Below are 26,501 nucleotides of genomic sequence, written 5' to 3' on the forward strand. Positions count from 1 at the left end.
GTCTGGTAGAATACACACACACATTTATGTGTTAAAATTCAGTGAATACTACATTGAAGATAACAAAATTGCACTGGTCTACAGAAGAGCCAGAAGATGATAAACTGATGTTGAAATGCGACAGTTGGTAAAAGGCATTATAGGTTTTTTTCATTTGTTTTTAAGATTATGTACAAAAAGCATGGAAACATGAATAGCATGATGTGTTCAGGAATGGTGCTAAAGTCAATATGGTTGAGGGATGGGAGGAGGCACCAGAGATGAATCTGGAAAGGAGATATAAAAGACCTTGTATATTGCTGTACTCAAGAATGGAAAACAAAGGTTACTGAACGAAGGAATAACACAATCTAATTTTTAGAAAGATAATCCCATTTTAATGTGTAGAATTGGCTGGAGAGTAGGGGCAAAGAGTCTAGAATCATGTTGAAATTTAAGCAAGAAACTCTGGGGCGCGGTGGCGCATGCCTGTAATCCTAAGGGCTCCAAAGGCTAAAGCAGGAGGATCACGAGTTCAAAGCCAGCCTCAGCAATAGGAAGGTGCTAAGCAACTCAGTGAGAGCGTGTCCCTAAATAAAATACAAAATAGAGCTGAGGATGTGGCTCCCGGTAGTCCCTTCTCCGCCTCAAAAAACAAGAAATTACTAAGTAGAGATTTCTAATAGCTAGAAATTCGGATCTAGAGTTTGGAGATATCAATCAGGGGATATACATTTAGAAATAAGCAATAGTAAACAGTCCACCCAGGAAGAAGTTGCTACAGCAAAGCAAGTATTAAGATGTCAACATTTCAGGACTAAAATCAGAAACAGAAACCAGAAGAGTGGTGATTCCAAACTTCGAATGAGAATTTTAAGAGGAAAAAAGTGAGAAAGGCGCTAACTGGACTTGGCAATTTAGAAGGGGTTGTGGCGAAGTGAAATTGGTGGGAGGGAAATTGTTGGAGGACAAATCATGTGGACAGTCGCACTCAACGTGGTCCAACGACGACAGGCAACATCACCCGGGTGTGCTTAAAACATACATTCTCAGGCCCACCCTAGATCTACAGAAGCAAAAAGCCACCAGACGAATGTACATATTGCCTGAAAGAACGGACACGGACCACCATACTCATTAGCTAATCTGATGGCACTGGGCAAGGAGACTGGGATAATTTGAAACGAGGCAAGCGAGGTTAGTTTGACTCCAAGGGTTTCTTGTTTTCATTGAAAAACAACGTTTACCTTGTAAAAAATCTCAGGAGACTCCGTAGAGAAGGTGGGGAGAAAATGGGGTAAGTAAGCCCTAACAGGAGTCACGAAGCAATCTCCACGGCTACGCAGGGCGCAGGGCGGAGAATGCAGATTTAAAATATCCGGGTTCGGATCGCCGGCCGCTCGTACCCCCGCTGACGCGCGGCACTGTGGGATTTGTAGTCCTGGCGCGAATCCCGTATTACAAGAAACAGTTCCGCCAAGGCACAGCAAGGGACCAAGTAAGCAAAGCACCGGGCTCGGCCTGCACAGAAAGACCGGGCGTGGTGCTCTCTTCCTCCGCCGGCGATCCAGAGAGCGGGAGGGGAGCGAGCCGCAGCCCCGAGTCGGCCTCGACAGTCGGGACGCACACACTCTGCGTCATGGCGGGCTGAGGCGGATGATGAATTCCGGCGTGCAAGTCAGGGTTGCTGTGTCACTTGGCTCGCTCGGCGCGCCCCTTCCCCGCCGCCCTTCCGCACCGGCTCCCAGGCTCTTCCGGTCTCCCGTCGCCCCTCACCTGCAGGCCCAACTCCCGCGGCAGCCGGTGCACGCCAGGTGTGCCCTGTGGACGGATCTCGCGCAGTGCCCGGGTTCCGGGCGTCCGACCCACACGGGCCATGGCGAGCGGCGCCGCCAGGTACCGGCTGAGCTGCTCCCTCCCGGGCCACGAGCTGGACGTGCGGGGCCTGGTGTGCTGCCTCTATCCGCCGGGGGCCTTTGTGTCGGTGTCCCGAGACCGCACCACCCGCCTTTGGGCCCCGGACAGGTGAGCGCTGCGACTTGGGCTACCCTTGGCTTCAATACGGGCTTCCCGCAGGGAAGGAAGAGCGACCCTTCCGGGCTGTATACTTCGTTTCCTGCCCTCGGCTCCCAGGTCCCGGCCGATTTTCAGAGCTGTGGCACTCTAGGCGCTCAGTGTAAGACTTCAGATTTAAGTGGATCTAGTACCGGTTTGGAGGACCAGACACCTGCCGCCTTGTCTTAACTTGATCACTTCACGAGTTGGTGACCTTGGAGGATCCTCTTACTTTTGAGGGTTTCAGTTTTCGCAGAATATCTTCCAAAGTTTGTTTTAGAGTTGAAAATTTACTGATGCCAGGTGCACCCTCCTAAGTGAGGTAATGTGAAAGCATCTTTCATATTGGTGATTTGTTGTATTTCTTTTTTCCTAGAAGTTGCTCTGTAGTCTTCCTTTAGATCTCAAAAATTGCATTTCAGAAGGTTGCATTGAATCCTCTCTTTGTGGTGCAGGTTAGAGTATTTTAGTCTGGGCTCTGTGATGGATCACGTGGATGATACCCCCAAAATGCTTATTGCTGTGTGGATATGCTCTTTTCTTGAGGAAGGCTCATTGCCTTCAAAGTTTTATCAGCCAAATTCTCAAACTAAATAAATAAATAAAAAGGTCCAGATCAAGTTTAAGGGTTTACAACTGATTGTAATTGAGGTTACTTACTTTGTTTAATAAGTCTCACATCACTAGAGGTTTCAGATTTGGGGTTACCATTCTTAAATTCAATTGATAACTATTGGGAGAAAACAGACAATTCACATGTTTATGGAACTCTCTTAATCTGCTGAGGAAGATGAATTGACATGTATTATGAAGAATACAGATAAAGAATGGGGGGGGGGGTGGTGTTAAAAAGAAAGCTTCTCCAGGAGATGTTTTTGTTTTTTAAAGCTGACATCACAAGCATGAGATGGATTGTGCTGGTCTTGGGGAGGGAGAAATGAGGATGGTTGAGCTGGAAGACCTAAAATGAAGGAACAGCCTGGACAGCAGGAGGAACACTGAGGCCCTGTATTGAGAAAAAGGAAAGTTCCTGTGTAACAGGAGGATATAAATGGTGAGGTGAGCCTGGCAGGAACCAGGTCATGGAGTTCAGAGGTAGAAGCATTCAGATAGTTGGGAGTATGATGGGATTTCTTGTTGAGAAATTTTTGTTATCTACTGATAGAAAATAAATTGGAAAAGGACAAGTGTGAAAGTAGATCTGTTTGGAGGCTTTTGCAGTAATGCAGCCTACACATGATGGTAGATTAGACTAGGGAAATTATACAGCAAATTCCTGTATTGACTTGAATAAAATGATCTCTAAAGGTCTCTTCTAACTCTTTAAGGCTCTGTGGTATTTCAAACCACTTATAACATGTTAGGTAGCTGTTTGTGTATTTGAGAACAACGATTAATTTTGAGACTTTGAAACGGTCCTCGGAACATAACTAATTAAATACATTTTTTAAAGATTGGCTGTATATCTCAGTGATAATGTATACTAAGAAAACACAATTCAATCCTTGGCAACAAAACAAAACAAAAAGTAAATGCATAGAATCAAGTTCAGTAAAAACATGCTCAGAAGGATATAAACATTGTAGGAAGATGCCTATTTTAATAGTGGAATCCTGTCATTAAACTTTTATATGTTTGTAGGACTGTGCCACGTTGACAAAAGTTTAAATCACTGGAAAGTTGCATAATCTAGGAACTTGATGAACTTTGGTCTAAAATGATCTTGTATTTGAGAACTGATTCTAATCTTCTATTTTAGAACTGATTTAAATCACATTATTTTTCCCCAAATACATTCAGGTATTTATATGAAAAACTTGCATTTTGCCAGGCACAGGGGTAGATATTTGGGTATTACTGACACAAGATTATTTTTCTCTTTCCAGCGCTCAGGTTAGAACATCTCCTTCACTAGGTGATTGACATTTTATGCTTCCTAACTAGAATGTCTCAAACTACACCTTTAGTGTTATAAAAGGGTTCACAAGGCTGGCATACTGACAGTTTTTATTTCATGGGATATTAATATATTAATGAAAGACTGTACAATGCTTGGAGTCAGGTAGTAAATGAAATATGTATTCACAAGTACATTGTCAGTATGGTTCTGGCTCAAGGTAGTAAGTATAGGGATGAACTAGAATAGAATTTACTTCTCGGGAGACACAGAGTTCTCTTCTAGGATGACTAAATCAGATATATCTAGTCTTAAACTGAAATCCATTGAAAACTCAGAAAGTCTCTGGACCTTCTGAAGGTCCTTTGGACACTATTTTTCAGTAGTACATAAAATTGAGCCAGCCAACCTGCTCCTATTTCATATTACTTCAGATTTCCATAAGCTGTCTTCATACTAAATTGGATCTCCCAAGTCTGTCATCACTTCTGGGTTGGGAGAGATGAGATAAGGCTTGAGCATCTTTGCCTTTTGAAAACTATCCATATTGGAAGATACAACTGCAGGTTGAAGTTCATACATTCAGTATTCTCTGATCATGCTAAGGATAAAGTGACTTCTCCCTCTTGTAAACTCAGTACTTTGGGTTCTTCATCCAGTATATCTGTGGGGTTTGTTAGGAAACCAAAGCAATTCCTGCTCCCTTCATATTGCACCCCAAATTTCTCTTTCTCAAAGGCAAAAATTTTATCTAACTCCTAATTCTTACATTTTACGTCTATTTCTCTATATAAAGATGTGTTCTGTGCAGTATTTAATTTTAAAAGATTTTAAAAATTTAGAAATTCAAATATTGGACTTATTTTCTAAATTTCTTTTTGTTTTTCTCCCATTTAAAACAATATCTTCTTTCTCTTTTTGGCTATAATTTTTATGGAATTACCTTGACTTATTTGTGAAATTTTGTCTTTGTCTCATGGTTGCAGTATTTTCAAGGATCTTAATGATTTTTATTTTTCTATTTTATTTTATTTTTTTCCTGAGTGGTCTGTTTCCTCCAAATTGATGGGTTGTTTTTGTTTGGTTGGTTGGTTGGGTTTTTTTTTGGGGGGGGGGGATCATATGTTATGCTGGAGGCATTTCCTCAGATGTTTGGTAATCTGTATTGTGTCCTTATTGTTGAAGATGGAAATAAAAAGTTCTTGGGAAGTTCTGTGCTCTTAGCTGGCACTTGTTGATTTTGAACTTAATTGGTGGGGCTATTTCCCTGGACTGATCTCCAGCCTCAGGTGTTTTGTTTTTGGTAATCTTGGGCTTCAGTATGAAATTACATGTTTCTCATAGTTCCAAGACTGGTGCCCCCCCATTCAGACTAACCTTTTCTAAGTAAAAGTTTCATACGTATGCAGAGTACAAGAAGGGTATAGTTGCCAGGCTGGGGTGGCTGGCAGTCTTTTCTTTTCCTTAATACTTAAAAGCATTTTTTAATCCATTCAAAAACTACTTAATGCTTACTATGTAAACCATTGTGTTAGTAATTTGGGAAAATATAAAGAAAAATCAGATCTGGATTCCACCATTACAAAATTCATAGACCACTATGGATGATGCATACAGACATTTATGCTGAGAAGTGCTAAAGGACACACATACATAGACTTAGTAATTTACCTAATATTGATTTTATTTCCCCCCCAGTACTGGGGATTGAACCCAGTGGTACTCTACCACTGAGTTACATTCCCAACTCTTATTTTTTGTTTGAGACAGGATCTTGATAAGTTGCTGAGGCTGGCCTCAAACTTATGATCTTCCTTCTTCAACTTCCCAAGTAGCTGGGATTACAGATGTGCACCAATCCCACCACCCATACTATAGATTTTCAACATGTATTATTTTAAAATTTTCTCTGGGCTTATTGATAAATGTTTTCAAAATAACATTTTTAAAAACTTTCATAAATGAAGTGAACAAAAATTGGCTACTACCAATTATCTTCCTTTGAAGATTTTTTTCATATGATTCAACTGATTATGAAGATTTTCTGTTGGTTATCCTTATTCTTGTTCTGTGCCTTTTCCCCATTTCTGTAGATTTATAGTGCTCATAATCCCCCCCCCCCATTTATTTTTATTTTGGTAAAATAAACCTAGGGGGCTGGAGTTGTGGCTTAGCAGTAGAGCACTTGCCTCACATGCATTCTGCACTGGATTTGATCCTCAGCATCACGTAAAAATAAATACACAAAATAAAGGTATTATGTCCATCTACAACTAAAAAAAATATAAAATATATAGCTATCTAACAAAATTTAGTTTTGTAACCATTTTTATGTATAAAGTTCAGTAGTATTAAGTATGTTTATGAGGTATGCAACTATTACCACCATCCAGCTTCATAACTTCATCTTATAAAATTTATACTCATTAAAATAATAAATTCCCATGCTTACTTTCCTTAGCTCATGGTAACCATCATTATGTAACTGGCTCTTTTCATTTAGTTTATCCTCAAAAGTTCATTCATATTTTAGAACCTGTCAGAATTTCTTTCCTTTTTGAAGTTAAGTAAAATTCTGTTGTTTGTGTTGACCACATTTGTTTATCCACTCATTGATTGATAGACTCTTGGGTTGCTTCCACATTTTAGTTATTGTAAATAATGATGCTGAACATGGTTGTCCAAATATCTCTTTAAGACTCTGGTTTCATTCCATTAGAAATATACTCAGAAATGGGATAACTGGATCATTTTTTTTTTTTAATATGGGGAATTGAATCCAGTGGCATTAACCACTGAACTACACCCCAGCTCTTTTTCATGTTTTGTTTAGACACATGGTCTTGCTGAGTTGCTTAAGGCCTCACTAAGTTGCTGAGGCTGGCTATGAATTCACAATCCTCTTGTAATAGCTTTGCAAGTCCCTGGAATTACAGGTATGAGCTACCATCCCTGGCTGTTTTAGTTTTTTGATTAGAAAAATCATCGTGCTGTTTTCCACAAGAAGAGTCTTGTTCTTGGGTGAAGTGTTCTGTTAGTTCTAGTTGGTTTATTGTGTTAAGCCTTTAATTTCTGTACCTATTTTCTGTCTGGTTGTTTTATTCATTATTGAAAATGGGGTATTGAGGTCTTTGGCAATTATTGTAGAACTATTTATCCTTCAATTCTGTCACTTTTTGCTTTGTGTATTTTGATGGCCTGTTATCTGGTGTATAAGTGTCTATGATTGTTTTGTGTTGCCATATTGCATTTTTATTAATATATAATAATGTATGTCTCACTTTTTAAAAATTAAAGTCTATTTGGTCTTATATTAGTGTAGCTAACCCTGTTCTCTCTTGGTTACTGTTTTCATGGAATTTTCCATTGTATTTGTTTTTAGATCAAAAATGAGTCTCTTGTAGACAGCATATAATTGGATCATATTTCTTAAACCATTCTGCCCATCTGTCTTTTGATTGGAGAGTTTAATCCGTTCACATTTATAGTCATTACAGATAGCATTTTACTATTTATTTTCTGTATACCTTATAGCTTTTTCATCCTCATTTCCTGCATCACTGTCTTCTTTTGTGTTCAGTTGATATTTTGTAATAAAAATTTAAATTCCTTTCTCATTTCCTTTTGTGTAGATTCTTAGCTATTCTCTTTGTAGTTACCATAAGAATTGCATTGAACATGCCAAACTTTTAACTCTAATTTGAATTTATACAAGTTAAATTCAATAACATACAAATTCTGCTCCTTCACAACTCTGTTTTTCCTCCTTTTGGTTGTGGGTGTCAAAAAACTTCATCTGTACATTATGCACTCCAAAACATTAATAATTATTTTAAATGTATTAGTCTCTTAAATTGTAAAAAGCAAAATATAGAGTTGCAAACCACTGCTGTATTACTAGATGTATTTATCATTGTTGAGATCTTTATTTCTTCATATGCCTTTGGGTTACTGTCTGATTTCCTTTCATTTTACTCCGCAAGATTCCTTTAAGCATTTCTTGTGGAGAAAGTCTCCTGGTAACAAACTCCCTTGCTTTTGTTATCTGGGAAAGTTTTAATTCCTCCTTCCCTTTTGAAGAACAGTTTTGCAGGGCATAGGATTCTTGGGTGAAGGGTTTTTTAAATTTTATTTTACTACTTTGAATATATTGATACATTTCCTTCTGGCCTCCAAAGTTGTGTATGTGTGCACACACACGCGTGTGCCAGTGCATGCATTGGGAATTGAATCCAGGGCTTTGCACATGCTAAGCACCTGCTCTACTTCTGAGCTATGTACCCTAGACCTTCCTCTCAAAAGGCTTTGATGAGATCCATTATCTTGAGAGGATCTTTATATGAGTTATTTCTTTCTTAGTGCTTTCAAGATTCTCCCTTTGAAATGTGTCTCAGTGTGGGTGTCTGTGTCTTGAAATTTGTTGAGCTTCTCTGGATGTGTATTTTCATACCTGGGATTTTTTCAGCAATTATTTCTTTAAATATTCTCTCTTCTCTCCCTTTTTATGTATATGGTTCTCTTGATTGTTTTCTACAGGTTGCAGAGGCTCTGTTCACTTTTCTTTCATCTTTCTTCTTTTACTGAGACTTGATCATTTCTACTGTCCTATCAAGTTCACTTAATATATAACAATGGATTTGTAAAGTAGTATATACTCTAAAGTTCAGCATGAATGCAAAATGAAAATGAATACTTGGACAGTTATGTTCTAGGGTAGGGCACAGGACAAATATTTATCTATTAATTGTCTTGTTTTTCTAGTCCTAACAGGGGCTTTACAGAAATGCACTGTATGAGTGGCCACTCTAATTTTGTATCTTGTGTATGCATCATACCCTCAAGTGACATGTACCCTCATGGACTGATTGCCACTGGAGGAAATGACCACAATATTTGCATTTTCTCACTGGACAGTCCAGTGCCTCTTCATATTTTGAAAGGTCACAAAAATACTGGTGAGTATAACACTTTGGTGTTTTTCTAATTGAAGTTTTTATCCCCTTGAAAGTAATATTTACATATTTATTTTTTCCAAGTTTTTTTTTCTTTCATCTATAGCTATGGCTTGATAGTGCAAAACTTTTTCGGTCACTTTAGTTCTGTGAAATCTCTGTTCCAAATGTACTTGTGAATTTAAAGATTGATATGCTGATATATATATATATATATATATATATACATATATATATATATATATATATATATATAAATCATATATATATATATATATATATATGATTTGTTTTGTTTTATTTTACAATGGTGGGGATCAAATCCAGAGCCTTATGCATGCTAGGCAAGCACTCTACCATTAAGCTACACCCCAGCCTATATATAAAAAATAAAGTGTTTATTTATAAAAGGAAGAGGCTGTATAATTTTAATATACTTCATGGATTAGATCTACTATTTTGTGTAGTGAAGTTATGTAGAATATGTCTTTATCTTTTGGCTGTCATCTCTTTGCAGCAAATTGAAGACCAGGAAGAAATGCATTTACTAATCTAATATCAGTATTGAAGATTTTTAAACTTGTAAATACCATTTTCCCATAATTTGTATATATTCCTGGTTCTGTGGTGATTCTGGATTTATATATGGCAGAACAGCTCTTTGTTATGAAGTGGCAAGCTTGATCAGTCCATTTACACGGACTTATTTTTATATTTATGGCTGGAATAATTTGGGACATTACCCATAAATATTTTAAACTTAATTCCTTTGAAAAATTTGTAAAATGTTTGTATGTGTAAAATATTTCACACAGAGTGAAACAGATTTTTACAATTTTTTTATAGAAATCTGTAAATGTATACAAAATAAATACTAGAGGTTTTGTTTTGTTTTTGTGTGTGTGTGCATGATGGAGATTAAACCCAGGGTCTCACCCATGATAGGCAAATGCTCCATCACTGAGCCACACTCCCAGCCCAAAATTTGGTATTCTATAATGAGTTATCACATAATCATATATACAAGAGAAAAATATAATAATCCCTTCCATCTATGTATTTATATAGCTTTAAAAGATTATCAACAAGTGACCTTTTTTTTAATCTTACCCTCTATCACTGTTATTTTAAAAGAAATTCTTGATATACTATTTTATTTACAAATATAGCAAAATGTAAACTTTAATAAAACAGGGATAATCAAACTTTTTTGGTAAAGGATCACGTACTAAATATCTTAAGAATTTTCAAGCCATATGACTGCTATCATTACTCAGTTCTGCCACTATAGTACAACAGCTGCCATAGACAATAAATAAATGAATAAATAAATAAATGTGCACATCAGTTTTAAAAGTTTTAGAGGTAAGTTATTCTACCTTAGAAAAGTGATCCAAAAGAAGAATTTTTTTTAAGTTAACTATTTCCAATGCACTTCAAGTACTCTGTACATAAGTGCAGTAATAATAGAACATTCCAGTGATTGAATTTACTGGCCCTCTTGGCACTTGAATTTAAACAAACAAAGAATAATGAAGTATTACAGAAGTGTTAAGTCAGTCTTTAAAAAAAGAATTTTAACTATTTGAAAAGCAACTTTTCATATAAATGGGAAAATTTACTTTAATTTCAATATCTAAACACAGTAGTTTGTGTATTTATTTGTACAGTAATATCTTTCAGTGTTTGTTCCTAAGAACAAGTGTATGTGGATACATTATGCATCATAAGGATGTTTTGTGTTCTCATTGCAAAGACTAGTTATGCAATTCTTGAGTATCTAGTTTCATTGGCATGGTGGTGGGTACTTTGTAGTCCCAGCTACTTGGAGGCTGAGGCAGGATGGTAGCTTGAGCCTATAGGAGTTTGGTGTCAGCCTATGGAATATAACAAGACCTCATTTCCCACTCCTCTTTTCATCCCCAAATTAAAATAATTTAATCTCTCTGAATTTTAGTCTCCTAATCTGTTAAATGGAGCAATATCTGGTTCCTGAAGTTGTTGCAAACAGGAATACACTTTTTATAGTGTTGGACACATGGTAAGCACTCAGTAACTTAGCTGATGATACTCAGTCAAGGTTTCTGTCTTCTGCTGTGTAGAGAGAGGCTCAACACTAACCCACTTTCAAGACCTCATGTTACAGATTTTACCTACTACTCTTTGTCCTGCTTTCCTTTTCCACCTAATTTTTACCTTAGTATATTGTGTTTATTTTCAAAGTCATGTATTAAATTTTTCTAAAACAAAGTAGAAAATAAGGAGAATATTAATTTAACTGGAATTTTAATCAACTTGGTTTTTAAATTTTATTTTTGTCAAAGAAAAAGTATTTACTCTAAAGTTAAGGACCCTTTTTTATATGTTGCAGGAGGTCTGGGAAGCACTTACTTTTTCAAATGTTTTAACATATAAATCAGGGTAGGCGAGGTTCTTATACAATATAGTAACAAATAATTCCCAGATGTGACATAATACAAAATATATCTCATTCACCTTACATGTTCAACATGAATCAGTAAAGGGATTCTGCCAGATTTTCTCAGACTCAGGTTGATAGGGGCTTTATCTTTACTTGTGCTTCAGCAGTTATTGCATCAATGAAAGGACAACTTCATATACTGGAGGAAAATACCATCCTCTTATGTGCTTGAAAAGGGAGAACTACCACAGTGTGCCTTCTGGTCACTAGCTACTTAGATTGTTTTCCCTTCTGCAGGCAAAATACACCCACCTCCCAAACAGTCCAAATTCCCACTCAGTTATAGCATAAAGCCCAAAGTTAAGTACTTTGAAGTGATGCATAGTATTCTGAAAATCAGGGAAATGTTGTTTAGGTGTTTCTACATCAGGTCTATATGTAGTTCCTCTTTAATTCAGAGATATGTGAGCTAAAAGCACCTATATCACCCATACTTGTATACTATTGTGGAATGGGGAAGAGCAAACATTCCCATTAAGAAAAAAAAAAAAAAAAACAGTGCAAAATCGCAGTTTCTTGTCTATTGCCATTCTGAAATTCAAAGGAGTGATTATTTCAAGAACCTCATCAGTTCCTCCTGATCCTACAAGAGAGGTTACAATCCTTATTCTTTGTGGCTTTGCTTTGATTCTCTGGAATACTCGTGCTTTTCTAAGATAATTAAAAAAATGTATTTTTAGCTTTTGATGGACATAATAACTTATTTTTATGTGCTGCTGAGGATTGAACCCAGTGCCTCACACTTGGTAGGCAAGCGCTCTACCATTAAGCCACAACCCTAGCCCTCTAAGATAATTTTTAATATTTATGATTTTGAGCCTGCATAATTTTACATTGAGATAGTAAAGCATTTAATTAACTATTCTAATACTGTTGAACTTTGATCTTGGCTGCAGGTTTTTGTTTTGTTTTCGTTTTTGTCATTTTCTTGAAAGTGACCCTAAATATTTACATAAACAGGGTTTCAAAAATCACCTGCATTATTTCCCTATGGTTGTTTCTTAGAGCCAGAAGGAATTATGCAGCCCAGTTAGTCCTGTTCCCTCATTTTACAGACTAGGAATCTAAGGTTAAGCATTCATTATCCCAATGGTCACACAGTTTGTTTATATCCAAGCATTCTTCCACCAGAGCCTGTGCTCTTGACCACTGCATTCTTCATCTCTATTGAGTTGAACCTCAGTTGGGTATTCACTTCACAAAGTGTTTTTAAAATTGCAATAATTGGGCTGGGACTATAGCTCAGTGGCAGAGCAATTGTCTAACATGTGTGAGGCACTGGATTCGATTGTAAGTACCACATAAAATAAATAAAATAAAGGCATTCTGTTCATCTACAACTACAAAATAAAAAATTAAATTGCAATACTTTAATAATTTGCAAGGTTAAGCATTTTTTTCTCTATGAAAGTGTATTAATTAATGACTTTTTCCCCCTAGTTTGTAGTTTATCATCTGGGAAATTTGGGACATTACTTAGTGGCTCATGGGACACAACTGCTAAAGTCTGGCTGAATGACAAATGCATGATGACCTTACAGGTATAGTATGTCTGTGTGAATATTCTAGATAATAAACAAGTATGATAATTCTATGCAACTTAAACTGATACCCATTTTACCCACAGGGTCATACTGCTGCTGTATGGGCAGTAAAGATTTTACCTGAACAGGGCTTAATGTTAACTGGTTCAGCAGATAAAACTATTAAGCTATGGAAGGCTGGAAGGTGTGAGAGGACTTTTTCAGGTAAGATGGGGTAGACAATTTAATTATAATTAAATTTATTATATTGTTCCATTATTGTTACTTCTTAGTTGCTCAGATGATATTTTTTCTCAACAAATTAGAAGCTTAAAAATGACATTTGAAAAACATCAGTATTTATGAGCCAGCTAATTTGGACAAATGTAATTTTCTGACAGTTACTGTTTAGTATCTTTTCTAATGTTATAATGAACTCTCATAAAACAATCAGGTGTAGACTAATAAAAAGTTGTCTGATATGCTATAAAATGTGTATGCTTTTTTGTGTTTTTTTTATTGTCATTTTAACAGGTTCAGGCTGAAAATTGAAGCATCCTTACTGATGGTAGGTCAGCAGTATAATCTTTAACTGAGTGAAAGCATCATTATTGCCTTTATTTTTGTTGAAGTACATTGTTTAATAATAATAAAATTTAGATTTTTTTTAATCTTGTGGGTTTCCATAGAATACAACTACACTGAGGTATCTGCTGTCTAAGTTTTAATAATTTATTTGTTTTGGTGCTGGGGATTGAGCCCTGGCCCCTCTGCTGTCTAGTATTAATATAATTGATTGATTTATTTGAGAGGTATTTAATTTTGGTGTAAGTTTTGTTCATCACTACCCTGGACAATACTTTGAAAAAAATAAAAGTAAAAAGTCCCTTCATACACATAAAAGTAACTATAGGTGGAAAATAATAAGTTATAATTAAGTATCCCTCTCTTTTCTGCATCAGTAATTACAATTTATATATCAAGTCTTTTATTTAGGATAACAAATCTAAATCAACAAATACTGAACATGAAAGTTTTGTTTTCTCATTTTTTTTTATTAGGTCACAACATCAGAAAATGTTTTGTCCTTAAACTTAGGAGACACTTACTTTTTAATATATATTTTGATATATTTGAATATTGTGACTTTTATGAATTATTCTTGTTAAAGAAAAATTAAAAAGGAATTGTCAGGTGAACATGAAGAATTTTTGGAGTCAAAATACTGTCTCTGAAAGGTTTTAGGAAATAATTTAGAAAACAATGTGATTAAAGCAAAATAACTTCTGAAGAATAGAAAATATTGCCATAACTGAAATACAAATTTTGATTACCAGGCGTTTCTATAGAAAAAAGGAAAATTTTGTAACTTGAAAAATCAGTTTTTACTACTAATATGTTTTATAATTTTTGTAAACTCTATGGAGCCATTGAGCAAAGGATACCTTTTTTTTTTTTTTTAATGCAGGGCATGAAGACTGTGTAAGAGGTTTGGCAATTTTGAGTGAAACAGAATTTCTTTCCTGTGCAAATGATGCTAGTATTAGAAGATGGCAAATCACTGGCGAGTGTCTTGAAGTATACTATGGACATACAAATTATATTTATAGCATATGTGTCTTTCCTAATTGTAAAGGTAAGAGTAGTGTATTCTCTGTATTAAAATTTTGTTTTGTGCATTATTTCATTCTACTCTTGAGCTGAGGACAGGAGGGCTGCTTACTTAAATCAGCTTATTGTTAACTAAATATTTCCTAAGTATCTGTTTTCCGAAGTGGAGAAAATTATATTGCCATCTTTATATTAATTCAGATTAGTGGTTGTATTATAAAATGTTCACAAGTATCTGAGGAATGACTTTCTGTAATTCATTGGTACATGGTATAGGTTATAAGATGTGAAGGAATTAAAACGTGATTTTTGAAGTTGTATATAATTGACTAATATAAAACTTAAAACTAATTTTAAAACACATTGAGATTTAAAAGATCTGTATATCTAGAAAGATGTTGTTTATAAAGGTTATTATTATTTATGTCTAAACAAGTTTTTTTTTCCCATTTTCATTAATTTTAGATTTTGTGACAACAGCAGAAGACAGATCTCTGAGAATCTGGAAACAAGGAGAATGTGCTCAAACAATCCGACTTCCAGCTCAGTCTATATGGTGCTGCTGTGTGCTGGACAATGGTGACATTGTGGTTGGTGCGAGGTATTTATATTCTAGTCAGTCAATAAATTTTATGTATCTAGGCCTGTGATAGGCACTAGAGTGTACAGAGGTAAGCCATAGGAATAGCAGGTGAAATGAGAAGACTGCACATTTCCATTAATTGAACAAAGTAGGTATAACAACTATTACACTAATGACACATGATATTACACTAATGATACATGATATACAAGTATTGTACTATAAGTTGTACCGTCCAGACATTGAATGTAAAAGAAGTTAGAGGATGTAAAAATTGGTGTGGGAAAATTTTCTGAAGAAGAAGAAATTCAAATTGAATTTTGAAGGATAATGAGTAGGAAAGGAAATTAGAATTTCCAACAAAAGATATAAGCTTCTATGGAATGAATGTGATATTCAGAGGAGATGAGGGAAAAGGATGAAAAACTAAGGCGGGAACATTAAATAGTAGATATGATGGGGCTTAACTATTGGTAGTTTAGGGTTAAGGTGTTATATAATGCTCAAGCAAGAAATGATATTATTAAAGTGAACCTTGTGTGTCATTAAATATATATCTTAAATTTAACTAGATGTGACGTGGCAGGAAAGCAAACTAGAAATTAACTGCAGCAGTAAGATATGAAGTTAAAATCAGTGATCCCACAATGGCACTGGATAAGAAATAAATAAGATAATTCAGACAAAAATTATGAGAATAAGAGTGAAAGGAAAAGATAATACTTTAAACTTTTGGTGGTTGGCAATTCCCATCAATAAAAATGGGGAAGTGGGACAATTAATTTGGTGCAAAAGTTATAACTTTGGCTTTAGACTTCCTCTAAGTGTTGGTCAGCTACACCCATGCCAGTAGATCATGGACAGTTGGAACCTAGTATAAGAACTGAAACTAAGGTAAAGATTTATCTAAAACTGCCATAAACAAACTATTGATCACCTTTTTCTGAGGGAAGATGTACAGAGGAAGAAGAGAAGACTAGGAACCGAATCTTGCAATACACTATGGATAGAAGGGACCAGTATGTTAAATAGTACAAAGGAATCCAGATGATGAAATGGAGGGAGATGACAAAGGAGAGATTTTGGAGGGAGATTATCATCAGTGTGGAAAAAAGAAAATGCTAGAGGTGTGAGGGAATTGAAAATTAGAAAAGCATTAGGATTTAGTTTAAAAATTGTTATTAGTAACTCTTTCGATGTCCTACTTTGGTAGAAAATGATAGAAAAAATGGCAAGAGGAAATAAAGAGTTGAGAGATGGATGAAAGAAAGGATTACAGATTACTCTGGCATTGAAGGTAATGGGAAAAATGTGATAGCTGTAAGAGATAGAGGTTTAATGAAATAGAACTCTTTTATTGTTTTTTTTTGCCAAGTCAAGGGTTGGTTTGTTGGCTTAGTTTTATTTTCCACTAAGCATATTAGAAGTTGAAGAAAAAACAATTGATTTACATAGAAGATTCTGTGGAATTGAGTGGGACGAATACAATTGAAAGTAGCTAACTTGGCTCTCCTATTTCAAAATTTAGAATTGAGGAACCATAGAAATGGAGTGATTTTTTTCGGGAATAAAGTTTGAGGGCTGCTTTGCAGTCTAAATTAAGGCCATTGTTTTTCTTTGATTGAGGTTACTGCTCGGTACTAGTAAGGTAAATAAAGCCTGTGCTTCCCTATTGAACATCTTTTATTTTATAAGTATTAGGGTGGGTCTTTGAGCCTTGTATAAAGTAAACCAGTGCACTATCCTTCTTTATAGTAAAAAAACCTATGTAATATTGACTTTAAAAGTAAATTGCATAATTCTAGATTGTTATGATGGTAAGTAAATATTTAAAAGTTATATTAAATATGTATTTCTGTGTCCATTTTCAGTAATTTATAATATGGAGTAATGTTCTGGGGTCAGTATAGTACTATAAATAAATACATAGTAACATTTCTTATATTCACAAATGAATTTTTGCTTTGGATCATTCAGGTGTGGAATGTTGATATACTATGGCAATGATTTTTAAAATCATTGTGTTTGTTTTTTTTATAGTGATGGTATTATTAGAGTGTTTACAGAATCAGAGGATCGGATAGCAAGTGCTGAGGAAATCAAGGCTTTTGAAAAAGAGCTTTCTCAGGCAACCATTGATTCCAAAACTGGTGATTTAGGGGACATTAATGCTGAACAGCTTCCTGGGAGGGAACATCTGAATGAACCTGGTAAATATTGCAGTGTTTCTAATAGCAGTTTAAAATGTCACCACATTTGCCTTTGGGAATACTAAGAACGATAAGAAGGGAGAAAATGTTGTTTTGCTAGTGTTTCATTGTTATTCTCATTGCCAGATTCTGTTTTTTGTGGATTTTTATTACCACAGGTAACTGCTATGAGAAACTATGTTGCTCTTGCACCTATCTCACAGTATAGACTTTGAGTGATGCTTCCCATGAACAGGATTTTTTTCTTTTAATAAGAATCTCAACACTTAGCTCAAAAATAGTAGAAACTTGAAAGATACATAGGTAATATTTTTTGGCTAATCAAATTCCCTGAAAGAGTTATAAAGACTAAACACAAAAGTGAAATGAAATATAGCAATGTCTACAAGTTAGGGATCATTTGAGTTTGAAATCCAAGAACCTTATGGATATATCCCTGACCCATTACATCATCACTTCTCAAAACTAGATTCATAGAACCCTGGGGATCTGAAATTTGTTAGGATGCTCATGAGGTCAAAACTACTTTTATGATAGTAGATGTTATTTGCCTTTTTATATTTTGTAAAGGTTTGCACTTAGGATGCAAAGGCAATAGTGGGTAAAATTGCTAGCTCTCTAGCAGAATCTTTTTTTTTTCTTTTGGTGATAGGTATTGGGATTTAAGCCTAGAGGTCTCCCACATCCTAGTAGTACACTACCAATGAACTATGTTCTCAGCCTTTTATATTTTATTTTATTGTGAGACAGTGTCTTGCTAAGTTGCCCAAGCTGGCATTAAACTTATGATCTTCCTACTTCGACTTTCTCAGTAGCTGAGAGGGATTATAGACATGTGTCACCATGCCCAGCTTAGAATCACATTTTTTAAGCCTTATATTATTTCGTAAAATTTCTTTACAACCATTATTTTCCTTTGGTCACTTTCTACTAGAATTATTACTAAAATAAAATTCTCTTTTAAATCTCATGTATAAATTTTAGTATTAAAAATTTTTTTAAATATTTTCAAATTTTACTCGCCATTCTACTTTTGATTCTTACAATTTTTATTTTAAGGTACTAGAGAAGGACAAACTCGTCTAATCAGAGATGGGGACAGAGTCGAAGCCTATCAGTGGAGTGTTAGTGAAGGAAGGTGGATAAAAATTGGTGATGTTGTTGGCTCTTCTGGTGCTACTCAGCAAACATCTGGAAAAGTTTTATATGAAGGGAAAGTATGTTAAATTAAAGTACTTTCTAAATATCATTATCTTAGACTATTAGACAAATTATAGGTATTTTTTTCCCTGTGCTGATAAATTTTTCTTTGGTGCTTTGACATTGAAAACTATATTACTGTGGGAAAATTATCTTTTTACCTGTCTTGAAATAGATTTTTAAAATATGTCTTCCATGTAGAAGAAGCTGTACTTGATAGGCAAGTTAGCCATAATCTGTCTTTTAGAATTCCCATACATAACTTTTCCCACTAATTTTGGATTGGGGACTTCTGTTCCACCTCACATCTAATGCTACATCTATTGCTTAATGCCTGGCTGTATTTAACTTGACAAGACTTGAGGGATCCTGCAGGGCAGTGCTTATAATGCCAGCAGGTTTTGGTAAGTAGGGTACCAAACAGCTGATAACTTTTCTCTTGAGATGAACCAGTTGGAAATCTTCCTTTGGTTCTTCCTTTGTCTAATAGAATTAATGTTATAATCCATTTCCCATCTCCTTTCTCCCCACCCCCTGTGAAATACTAATCTTACAGCACATAAAATTACAGTTAATCTTTATCTGCCAAAGAGGAAGCTTTTAGCATTGCACTTTGGAGAAAGTTTAGGCATTGTAATTATTAAAATAAAGAACACATTGACCTCTGTGTTATATGTATCACTAACATATGAAAAAAATTTTTTAATGTTCCCATTATAGGAATTTGATTATGTTTTCTCAATTGATGTCAATGAAGGTGGACCATCATATAAATTGCCATACAATACCAGTGATGATCCCTGGCTAACCGCATATAATTTCTTACAGAAGAATGATTTGAATCCTATGTTTTTAGATCAAGTGGCTAAATTTATTATTGATAACACAAAAGGACAAATGTTGGGACTTGGGAATACCAGTTTTTCAGATCCATTTACAGGTAAGTTAGGGTTTGTATTAACTCATATCCATCTGTGTTAGCTTTCTGTTGCTGTGATTAAATACCTAAAATTTTAACTTAGAGGAGGAAAGATTGTTTTTAGGATCAGGGTTTCAGAGATTTCAGTCCATGGTCATTGGTTGTATTGATTCAGGTCCTGTGGTGAGACAGGACATCATGATGTGGGGAAGGTGTGATACAGCAAAGCTGTTACCCCATGACAGACAGGAAGCAGAGAAAAAGCAAGAGAAAGGGGTCAGGGACCAGAAATAGTCCCCAAGGGCATGCCTCAAAGACAGAGTCCCTTGGTACCACCTCTTACAATTTCCGCCACCTCCCCAGTAGTCTGTTGAACTATGTCAATCCATTGATGAGGTTAGAGTCTTTGAGATCTAATCACTTCTCAAAAGCCCCCTCTGATTTTATGGGACTAAGCTTTAAACATGAACCTTTGGAGGATATTCCAGATCCAAACTATCACAATCAGAGTTAGTTTTTGACTTTGGCCTTTTTGAGGGGTGCAGGGTTATTGGTGATTAAACCAAATGCCTTGGGCATTTTCTAAGCACATGCTATACCACTGAGCTTGGTTGACTTTTTCTGATGTGTTTAAAACTATGATTAGCTGTTTAAATTCTTTTTAAAAATCTACAAGGGATTTTTACCTCACATCTATGATTGATATATTTTTAACCCTTGAATTATACAATTCTGTTTAGAAATAATTATTGTCTTTCAAAAATATAGCCTCACTGTAAACTAAATAAATTAAGAAAATTTGATTCAGTCATTTGAAATAAAAAGAAACTTCTAAGTTCCTTTATATAGTTCCCCCGTTGTGCTGGGGTACATTTAGAGACTCCCACATGCTAGGCAAGTACTCTATTGCTAAACAATACACCTAGACCCTAGTTTCCTTTTTTTTGTTGTTGTTACCAGAGATTGAACCCAGGGATACTTAACCACGGAGCCACATACCCAGCCCTTTTTATTTTCTATTTTGAGTCAGGGTCTTGCTAAGTTGCTTGAGACCTTGCTAAGTTGCAAAGACTGGTCTGGAATTTGTGATCCATCTGCTTAAGCCTTTTTAGTTGCTGCCTGATTCCAGGCATGCACCTTAGTTTCCATTTTATAGTAATATTTAGTAAAATGAAATTGTTTTCACTGGGGTATAGTGGCAGCAGCTGAGGAGGCTGATGCAAGAGGATCCCAAGTTCAAGGCCAACCTTGAGAACTTAGTGAGACCCCATCTCAAAATAAATAAAAAGGTCTAGGGCTGGGGTTATTGCTCAGTGGTAGAGCGCTTGCCTCTCCTTTGTGAGGCACGGGGTTTGATCCTCAGCACCACATAAATAAAATAAATTGTATTGTCTCTATCTATAACTAAAAAAAAATTAAAAGGTCTAGAGATGTTGCTTGGTGGTAAAACACCCCTTTCACTGGGTTCAATCCCCAGTACAACACACAAAAGAAATTATTTTCACCTGAAGGTAAATTAGTTAATTTTGTACATCAACTCTAGGGCTGAATTGTGATTTGCATTCCACATGCTTATTTCAAGTTAGTTTTTAACATTTTATGTAATATCTGAAATGTTATAAATGGGGTTAGGAGAGCATGCCAGTCTGTAAAGTAGTATTAGCCTGAAACTAAAATTCCAGTAATTTTTTTTTTCTAAGTTCTATTTTCTTAACTTTAATGGTTTTCTGTCTTGGTCCCAGCACATAAATATTAAAATCACTTTAATCTAATATAAAAAGAATTGCAGGTGATCTCTGACCTAAATAATATACACGTACAATCAATTCCTATCCCATTCCTATATAAATTCACTAAAATTCCTGCTTTTACTGTTGCTATCAGGACGATAGGCATTAAATGCTAATCTTTTTGATTTTTAAAAGATTACTACTAATACTAATTAAGTTAATTAGAATTAGCTTACTAATACTAGTAATTACTACTGATAATTAGTAAATACTAATAATTAGTAAAACTAGTATTAGTCTGAATTTTGGCTCCCAGAAAGTAGATTATGATCCTAGTAGTATTACCCTGAGTTCTAGATCCAGGAATCTGAGGAAACAGAATGCCGCATCTTTGTTTAAGAACTACTCTAAATAAAAATTTGAAATAGGTAGTTTATTGTTAATTTTTTTTGTTGTCGTTTCTTCGTGTATGTGAGAGAAGGGGAGATACTGAGATGCTGGGGATTAAAACCAAGGCCTTCAATATGCTAGGCAGGTACTCTGCTATTAAGCTATATCCCTAGCTCCCCATTGTCTTACTGATTTAATTTTTCACATGGTAGTGATTCCCTTGATCTACAAAAACCCATAGCCTCTTCCTGTCTCAAATTCTTACATAGTTCTTCTCTTTTGGGTACTCCATGTTTCCAAATTTTCTCTCTTCTCCGAACCCAATGTAGATTGCCCATTTATAAAAATAAAACTAATCTCACCTGCATGTTGACTTAAACAGAATTCACAAAGTAATTTACTACTGAACTAAAAATGATTTAGCCCTCAAATATATGAAGTTAACACAAAAAGAAAAAAAAATTAGATGCTTAGTGCCTGGATATTTCTCTTGTTGAAAGTTCAGCCTCAGGTCAAAAGAATGAACTCTCAAAATAATAAACTCTCCCTGCAATGCTGGTTAAGCCATCTTGTGGGATGAGGGTAGGTATCAAGGCAGTTGGTTGTGCCTGGAAACCTAGCAACTCTTTGGCTTATTTTGCTCTTCCCAGATGTTATAAACATTCTTACATATCTTTTTGTGGACAACCTGATTATTTCCCTAGAGCTACTAACACAACATGTATTCTCATATATTGTATGCTTGTAAATGTATAAATGGAAATATTTTTTTGGTAGCATTCTTACCCTTTGTAATTCTTTCCACCACTTGTTAGTTATAAGCTTCAATGGATACAAGCAATTTTTGTTCCCTGCTGGATCCCTGGAACTGAATCTACTGTTTGACACCTGAATTAATGAACCAGAGCTTCTCTAAAAGATTAACATTCAATGCCTGTGGATTTGATAGCAACAGCAACAGCAGGGATTCTAGTGAATTTGTATAGGAACAGGAATTTACTATATGTGTATATTATTTAGGTCAGAGATCACCTGCAATTCTTTTTATTTTAGAATACCAGTTATTTTAATATTTACATGCTGGGGCCAAGATTAAAAGGAAAGCATTAAAGTTTAAGAAAACAAAACTTAAGAGAATCGCTAAAATCTTAATTCCTCCCCAGCCATAATGCTCTATTGTATTCATGTGACAGCTTTGCTCTTCAGCTTTTCTACAAGTTTGGGTTTTTCTAATGTAAGTATTATACTGTTTATGAAATTCAGAATTTTGGTATACGTCAGCTTTTCCTTTATTTTGTACACACAGGTGGTGGGCGGTATGTTCCAGGCTCTTCAGGATCATCCAACACTATGCCAACAGCAGATCCTTTTACAGGTGGGATGCAGTTTTAACATATTCTTCTTTACCATATAGATAAAGCATTTTGCGTTATGTGGTTTTACATTTTAGAGGTATTATCTAGTAACTGATAATTTCCCTTAACTATATTTTCAATTTTGATGGATCTCCTTTTCTTTAACTTCTAATTTTTGCTTTTTCCTGGAATAATTTTGTACATCTCCTTATGATTCTTGAATAGCCTATTTTTAGAACCCATCATTTTCTCCCATGGTTCTTCCTGCCAGGAGAGTAGAATAGTACAAGAATATAGGTTTTAGAGACAGACAGACCTTGGTTGAAAATCTGGCTCTACCACTTACTTGCTATGAGGAGTTGGCAAGTTACTTAACCTATCTCAGCCTATTTTTTTTATCTGTGAAATTAGATAATAGGGGAGCCCATCAACCAAGACACAGCATGAGCGCCATCATTGGTGAGATGCTACCAGTTACAAGCAGAGAAGGAGCTGTGTGAGTCCTGATATTGGATGGAGCAAGGCAATCAAGAAGTCAGCCCAGGGCTGGGGATGTGGCTCAAGCGGTAGCGCGCTCGCCTGGCATGCGTGCGGCCCGGGTTCGATCCTCAGCACCACATACCAACAAAGATGTTGTGTCCGCCGAGAACTAAAAAATAAATATTAAAAGTTCTCTCTCTTTCTCTCTCCTCTCTCACTCTCTCTTAAAAAAAAAAGAAGTCAGCCCAGGCATATTTTGACTTAGCGTGGGAGGAGACATTTCACCTGACTGCCCAGGATTAGTCTTCCTAATCTAAATTATTAATGGCCTTCCTGAAGCCCTTGAAGTGTCTTTGTATCTCATGAGAGTGAATTACTGAGGTATGCAAGCCTCAGTGTCAATACTACTGGAAAAAAATCACCAGAGTTGGACTTTATTGCAGCTGAAGAAGTCTGTATTTCAGAATGGCTCTTGATATCTTTTGTGATGCTGTTGTTGGATCTTCAGGCAGAGTTCTTGGACAATGTACCAAATTTGAGAAGAGATTCATAGCCTTTATGGAATCCACTGGCCTTACAGTCTTAGTACTGTGGGCTATAAAAATGACCACCCTATGATCTGCTCAGCCGTAGATTGGGCCAACACACAACCTTAGATCGGTGTCGTGAAATTATGAATTGCTCTCAATGAGCTTCCTTTTTCTTGTGGATGAACTGGTGGCCCAGACAAAAGTAGTTATACCCTATGCACTGGTAGCCAGTGTACTAAAATAACCAACTATCAAGCCAAATGATGTGGCAGTACCTTGACTATTAAGGAAGTCTTTGATGACATAATGTAATTTCAAAAGACCTGAAGAGTGGATAATTGATAACTTTATCAGCAGTTCTGGAACAGTGATGCCTTGAAAATTATTCCAACAGAGTTCCAAAAATGTCACTGGTGGCTTTTTTCTGTTACCAACAATATCAAAAGAACTCCTGGAACCATTCATCATAATCAGAGCATGTCTCACTGTTGCACAGTGTCAGTAACAGAAAATGCAGTAATTGTATAGATATGCAGATAACATACTAAATGTCTTAAGAGAATTGTTTTTACAATCACTGAACTACACTTATATAAAAATAGATAAGAGCACATACCATATTGAGATATGAAAATTAAATGGCATAATACTTATAAAGTGTTTAGCAAAATGCTTGAAATACAGGGCTGGGGATGTGGCTCAAGCGGTAGCGCGCTCGCCTGGCATGCGTGCGGCCCGGGTTCGATCCTCAACACCACATACAAATAAAGATGTTGTGTCCGCCAAAAACTAAAAAAAAAAAAAAAAAAAAAAAAATTAAAATTTCTCTCTCTCTCTCTTTAAACAAAATGCTTGAAATACATATAAGGAATCAATATATATTAGCTATATTATTATTGTTGATGTTGCACCCCCAACTTTACCAAATAGCATTGAGGCCCCAGATTTCCCCATTTGGCTTACACCTTAAATCAACCCTAATTCATTTTTCTTTTCTTATTAATTTATGCACTACTCACATTTCTTATATCTATTAGAATGATCTAAGAAACTTATTTAAATTAATTATCCCAATGTTGTACCCCCAGAGATTTTGATTCCCTCAATTAGTGGGGAGATTAAAAATGCTTATACTTTAATCCTTCATCCAAGGATTCTGATTAAATGGTCTTAGTTCTGGTTTGCTCTAATGTATCTCTACAAGTTCCCTATTTGTTTCTAGAGGGGCACCAATTTAGAGTACTATGTTATGGGTAGACTCTGGGAATCTGCCTATTAAATAGGTAACTGATTCAGGTGATCAGAAAACACATTTAGAAAAGTGTAGGACTATAGTCTGCCATTTAATAGCTTAATGCCTTGGGCAAGTTATTCAGCCTAAAATATTGTGAATTATAATGGTGTTTAGTTAATATTTTGAATGAATGTGCATATAAGATGCTTACCATGCTGGCTGACATAATTAATGCTCAACAAATCTACTTATCTGTGGTTTCATTGTTGTTGTTATTATTTTTGGCAGTACGGAGAATGAGCCCAGGGCCTCATGTGCTAGGGAGCACTCTACCACTGAGCTACATCTCCAATCTTTTTAATTTTTTTTTTTAATTTTTTTTTTTTTTTAATTTTGAGACAGTGGCTCACAAAATTGCCCGAGACTGGCATTGATTTTGTGATCCTCCTGCAGATATACACATGTGCCTCCACACTTGGCTTTTGTTTATCATTTTTTTGATTTTATTTTTTGTTATAGTTTTTTTATGTTTTCTGTGTGTCACACTGATTATAGCAACTCCTGCATTATATACAAACTCAGGCCGGAACATGAGCTCATCTTCCTCCTTCACTCAAAGGCTAATCCAGTCCTCTGAACATCTCCAACTCTTGCTAATTCTGCTCTTTCCCCCTCTCCCTCTCTCCTTCCTCCCTACCTTCCTTTCTTCCTTCAATAAGACAGCCACAAGTATGGTCTCAAATGTAACTGGGCTGTTGTCATAGCACCCCTAACTATTATCTAAGTGTCTTCCAATTGTCTTATGTGCTCGCAGGTAGCCTTATTCTTTTCCTTTTTAGTATAGGGTTCACATTTTGTGAAAGCTTTCTCTTTAATCTACTTGTTTTTGTAACTTCCTGAATTTCTATAATTATAATGTATAAGGCATCCAATGTTTATTTTGTCACTTGAAAATTACTTTTTTACCTAACATTTATTGGGCACTTATTATATGCAATGCACCACTCTATTTTCTGTATTAAATTTTATAGCACATTTATTATGTATATAAAGGTGCTATTCTGGAAGTATGTCTAATACTAAAAATAAGTTATGTAAATAAGGAATAGTATGGACTTTATAATTTGTAGTTACTTTTGCTTACCAGAAGTATTATTACATTGCAGGTGCTGGTCGTTATGTGCCAGGTTCTGCAAGTATGGGCACTACTAACATGACTGGAGTTGATCCATTTACAGGTATATACTCTTAATATTTCTCTCTCTCTTTTTTTCTCTTTCTCTCTCTTAATTTTTAGAATTCATTGGAACTTTTAATGAAAAAGTAAGAAAATTTGTATCGTTTTCTTGATTGAGAAATATTTTCATAGTA

The 26,501-nt window shown here is 35.5% G+C and overlaps 1 protein-coding gene across 2 annotated transcripts in view; it reads left to right on the plus strand.

Moving 5' to 3' along the window:
• The first annotated feature begins 1,305 nt into the window (after positions 1-1,305).
• Positions 1,306-26,501, plus strand: part of PLAA (phospholipase A2 activating protein) — a 32,729-nt gene continuing 7,533 nt past the window's right edge. The window contains exons 1-11 of one of the 2 annotated variants that reach the window (XM_081281598.1): positions 1,306-2,004; positions 8,693-8,886; positions 12,806-12,906; positions 12,993-13,113; positions 14,357-14,524; positions 14,965-15,100; positions 17,123-17,292; positions 18,352-18,509; positions 19,213-19,432; positions 22,838-22,906; positions 26,297-26,368. In XM_081281598.1, the coding sequence (XP_081137724.1) occupies positions 1,856-2,004; positions 8,693-8,886; positions 12,806-12,906; positions 12,993-13,113; positions 14,357-14,524; positions 14,965-15,100; positions 17,123-17,292; positions 18,352-18,509; positions 19,213-19,432; positions 22,838-22,906; positions 26,297-26,368 (1,558 nt within the window). In that variant the 5' untranslated portion in view covers positions 1,306-1,855. The remainder of the gene's footprint in view (positions 2,005-8,692; positions 8,887-12,805; positions 12,907-12,992; positions 13,114-14,356; positions 14,525-14,964; positions 15,101-17,122; positions 17,293-18,351; positions 18,510-19,212; positions 19,433-22,837; positions 22,907-26,296; positions 26,369-26,501) is intronic. The other variant, XM_081281599.1, reaches the window with a different exon arrangement.

The sequence above is a fragment of the Spermophilus citellus genome (genome assembly GCF_964194105.1).
Source record: "Spermophilus citellus genome assembly, chromosome: 2".
NCBI classification, from domain to species: domain Eukaryota; kingdom Metazoa; phylum Chordata; class Mammalia; order Rodentia; family Sciuridae; genus Spermophilus; species Spermophilus citellus.